The following is a 4,779-nucleotide window of genomic DNA, read 5'->3' on the forward strand; positions in this document are numbered from 1 at the left end:
TATATACATATATATATATATATATATATATATAGGGATAGATTTCGTTAAACTGTTTTGTTTCTATTTATGGCTGTACTCACTGTGTAGTATATAGAATCTTCACATAATCTTAGCCAGTCAATGGATTGCAAATATAAATTCGTAATTGAAAGGATGTTTACTTCAGTTTAATAATCTAATTTTTTGTTTCGGATATAATATGAAACTCAGTAAAACAAATCAGAAAACTTAAAGTGAAATGCAAATTTCCACACATAATTTGAATGTCATGATTGGATGATACAGAACACATTTAAATAAAATTAAGCAAACTGTTTATTATTTTTTCTGTATGGATATTGTTCATTTTTCATATATCTTTCTATTGTTTTCAAACTATTATTGTTTGTTTTTTCGTTGTTAAAATTGTTTAATTCCTTGTTTATCTATTGTTTTAATACTGTCCTTTCTTGTTTATCTTTCTATTGTTTTAATGCTGTCTTTTCTTGTTTTATTTATCTATAGTCTAATCTTTTACTAATAAATAAAGTTTCTCAGGATCTACACAAAAATATTGTTCTTTTGCCAAGTGTAACAAGTCCTAGAATTTCTTCACAGAGTTGTGGTAATCTAATTGACACTTTATTTGTTCTGGTAAATGTTTTTTTTATTTGTAAATGACGAAATTGGCAATGAACAAAGTAAGGTCTGAAGAGTAAATAAAGAGATTTTTTTATGAGATATTTCTAGTGCAAAACTTTAATTGTGTCAAGGATTCTATGTTACTCTCTACATAGTTGATTGATTATCTATATAACTCCATAATTAGAATAGATACCTGTTATTTTGGAAGGAGATATCTAAAAAAAATTACTGTCGAAATATAAGAATGACCCAAAAAACTTGAGTATTTTTAAATATATCATCTCTTTCTTATCAAGAACGGGCAAGGAAAAATATTCTACATCAGTCAAGTAAGACAACATGTAAAATACTAACAAGATAGTTGTTGGTATAAGTGAACTTATCAACAGAGTTCGTGACTTTTGTTTAGGTTTTGTGTTTTTATTTTGGATGGAGGGAGTAATGTAAAAAATAATATACTTCAATGTAAGAGTAATTTTTAGCTATATTCTGAACCTACAACTATGGGTACTATAACTTAAAGTCACCACTTTCAGGTATAGTGTATGATATTAACAAAAATACCTGTATACTGTTGTCAGAACCCAGGTACGCCATTCATCTGCTTGTGTCGGCAGACTTTCTGCAGATGGAAGAACTAATACAACAGTGTTTACAGTTTTGTTATGAAAACATGAATGTTATACTAGCTACTTCTAGCCCTGTGAGTGCTATTGGTGATCAACTTACTCAGAGGTTAGTGTATTAACTTCATTGGTACTATGTAATAATATATAATTTTTTCTCCATTTGTTTATGTTTTCAATGTATAATTTATTCACTTCGTGGTTCTGGTGAGTTTGATTAATTAAGATTTCATTAGTAAATTTTCATGGTTTTAAAATGCATTGTCTACCTTGCCATTTAGTGGTAGATTGGTTGAACGTTAAAAGTTTTTTAAGTATTTAGTACTTGCGACACAATGTTATTTTGTTTGTACTTGTTTGCTGAAGCTCTTTTCTTCTAAATAAATTAAGGAAAAAAATTATTTGAAATTAAACTTAATTTTTTATAATTTCTTGGTTGTGTACACTAATATTGGCCTGGTGGTTAGGGTGCTTGACTCGCAATCTGTGTGTTGCAGGATTGAAATATCACCAAACACGCTAGTTATTTCAGTATTCGAACATGGTGGTCAATCCCACTATTCCTTGCTAAAAATTAGCACAAGATTTGGTGGTGGGTGTTATTAATTAGTTGCCTTCCATTTAGTCTGTCACTTCAAAATTAGGGATGGTTAGCCCTTCAGGTTAGATTAGGTTTTAGAATTTTGTGCAAAGCTACACGAGGGCTATTTGCGCTAGCCGTCCTTAATTTAGCAGTGTAAGACTAGAGAGAAGGCAGCTAATCATCACTGCCAACTCTTGGGCTACTCTTTTACCAATGAATAGTGGGATTGACCATCACATTATAATGTCCCCATGACTGAAAGGGCGAGCATGTTTGGTGTGACGGAGAATCGAACCCGCGACCCACAGATTGCAAGTTGAGTGCCCTAACCATGCCAGGGCGTAGCCCTTCAATAGCTTTACACAAAATTAAACAAACAAATTGTACACTAATATAAGTATTTTAAAAATTGTCAGGTTTCTCACTATTCAAGTAACCTATTCTTCATCTTCAAAGTTAATTCTAAATGTAGATTATGATATGTTAAAGTTAAATAGCTCAAAATTCTTGTGAAGTATGTGATAAAGTGATAAAATATTAACAGTATAATTGTATTGGAGTTTGTAGTGATGTTTTGTTAAAGGTGAAAGTAGTGATAAATGCACTTAAAGTATGTTGTTACAAATAATATTTTTTATTGTTATCTTAGTATATGGATTTAGGACTAACCTACATTTTCTAAGCTGGTTAAATCTGATGAGTATGATTGGGATTATGGCCAAAAATATTGCTAAGAGTGAGGGTACCCAACAGAAGAAACAATTAATTCTAATATTTATATAAGTATTAACATAAGAATAGTATCATTAATTTGCTATATTCTCATTACTGGGTTCATTTCTAGTTCTTATTTTTCTAGGTAGCTTTTTTGTTTTTATCAGAAGATAATATTATTTTTCGTTATTAATATATTTGATTTAAAAAATATTAGTGATGTTTCATTAGGCTTAAAATTCAGACTTGTTTGCACATATATTGTAGGATTTTTGTGTTATATATACATAAGATGTATCAATACCTTTATTCTGTTGGAATTTTTTTTCATTCAGATTCTATCGTTTTGAGTAAATAAATGTGAGTATAGTGAAGAAGTGTGTGATTGTTTTTTTTTTTAAGTTTTATGATGGAACCCGTATTTCATAGACATATTTATGAGTAGTATGTTCATAATATTTATTATTTTGTATCATTTTCAGGCTTGCAGGGTTATTCAGCTATAAAGATTTAGAGCAATTAGAAGATCCAAAAGACAGAATAAAGTCGTAAGTAAAAAGAAAATGTTGCTGCTCTTGTTTTAGTTACAATAAAATAGGGGGCAAGTCTTCCTCAGTTTTTCTTGTTCAACTGAATTGTTTCTACATCATGTGTATCATGTCTTCATATGGCTGACCTCTTTATTCTAACTTTGATCTTTTTTTTGTAACATGTATAATGTTTTGATCATATTATAAATGCTATGATACCACAAAATGAAAAGTTTAGCAATATCTGAGGAGTGGACACAGTTTGATTATTGTTGCACTTTGCAAACCGATTCAGGTGCTTGACTTACAACCTGAGGTTTGAATCCCTGTCCCACCAATCATGCTCAACCTTTCAGCTGTGAGGGAATTATAATGTGTTGGTCAATCCCACTGTTTATTGGTATAAGAGTAGCCTAAGAGTTGGTGATGGCTAGCTGCCTTCCCTCTAGTCTTTCACTGCTGAGTTGGGATGGCTGGTGCAGGTACCTTTGCACGAAATTCAAGAACAAACCAAACCAATCAGGTGTCTTTTAGTCCTAGTGATTGATGCCTACAGTTTTTCATTGTGGCAGACATTAATAAATTCTGTGTTCCAAAACATACATACCTCCTATCTTTATATATCCCACTCGACTGCCCTCCGCAATATCTAATTTGCAAAACTTTATGGTGGCCCTCACGCGCCCTCTATGCAGGTACTGTATGCAGACAATAAAATCACTTTTTTCTCGACAAAGTGCAAGCATTCAGACTAACATTTTCTTAGTTTTCGCTTCTTAATAATCGGGAATTTTTTGTTTTGTTATCGGGAAATATATTTTTTTCTCCAACAAAAAAGAAAAAAATTGGATATGAATTCCCGTGTAACAATTTCAAGCACGGAAGCTTCTCAGCTTTCGTCTATTCCTCCTTTGTTATCTAATGGTGGTCAGTAGTTGGGGGGAGGGGGCACTCTCAACAGAACTAATTTGGGGTGAGATGGAGTACTTCATACGGCCCGTGGGTATCTGCTGGGAAGTGCTGGTTTGAATTTTCATTCTGAAACGGGATATTCTGGGGAGAATTTAGAATCTCTGTTTCCTGCTCCTTCTTTCACTAGAGCTTCCTCTCCTGAGAACTCATCTGATCAGCCACCTTCTGCCCCTTTTCTACAGTTAGTTACATGTGTTTGTGAAGTTTTGGAGATGCAAACAGTTGCTTTTGAGTCTACCCCTGCTTTGTTGTCCGATCTATCTCAAAGGGATTATTTAGTTTTTCCTCCTTTTCCTGATATTGCTGTGCATGCAGGGAGGTTTGCAATACAGTTACGTGAGGGAGTTGCTATGCCTCCCCCCCATTGTTTATTAGAACAACATACCCTGGGGTATCATCGTCAGGATGATATATATTTGGACAATCAAAGGTTGGATTCGTTCTTGGATCTGTGGGGTGCCAGGTACAAATTTGTTATCTCTCTTAACAGGTGGCAATTTTCGTGGATTCGTTTGACTCTTACTACTGTTTTAACTTTTGTTTGAAGCATATCATCGATTGCCTCAACAATTTGACGACGAACTGGGCCCTTTACTGGTCTCTACTATGACATGTTTGTCCTCTTAAGAATTTGCCTTGGTATCGTGGATGGTCTGTTGCTGGGAGTTGTTGAGTCGTGATGCTTTTTTGGAGGGTATTTACTTACCTTTTTCATTCATGTTCAATG

The 4,779-nt window shown here is 33.2% G+C and overlaps 1 protein-coding gene across 1 annotated transcript in view; it reads left to right on the forward strand.

Moving 5' to 3' along the window:
- LOC106475984 (uncharacterized protein KIAA1841-like) overlaps positions 1-4,779 on the forward strand; it is a gene marked incomplete at both ends in the record, with an annotated part of 20,802 nt that overhangs the window by 4,056 nt on the left and 11,967 nt on the right. The window contains 2 exons of the mRNA XM_022379976.1: positions 1,209-1,362; positions 3,033-3,098. Coding sequence (XP_022235684.1) covers positions 1,209-1,362; positions 3,033-3,098 — 220 coding nt within the window. The remainder of the gene's footprint in view (positions 1-1,208; positions 1,363-3,032; positions 3,099-4,779) is intronic.

Source organism: Limulus polyphemus, unplaced genomic scaffold (assembly GCF_000517525.1).
Source record: "Limulus polyphemus unplaced genomic scaffold, Limulus_polyphemus-2.1.2 Scaffold9576, whole genome shotgun sequence".
In the NCBI taxonomy this organism is placed as follows: domain Eukaryota; kingdom Metazoa; phylum Arthropoda; class Merostomata; order Xiphosura; family Limulidae; genus Limulus; species Limulus polyphemus.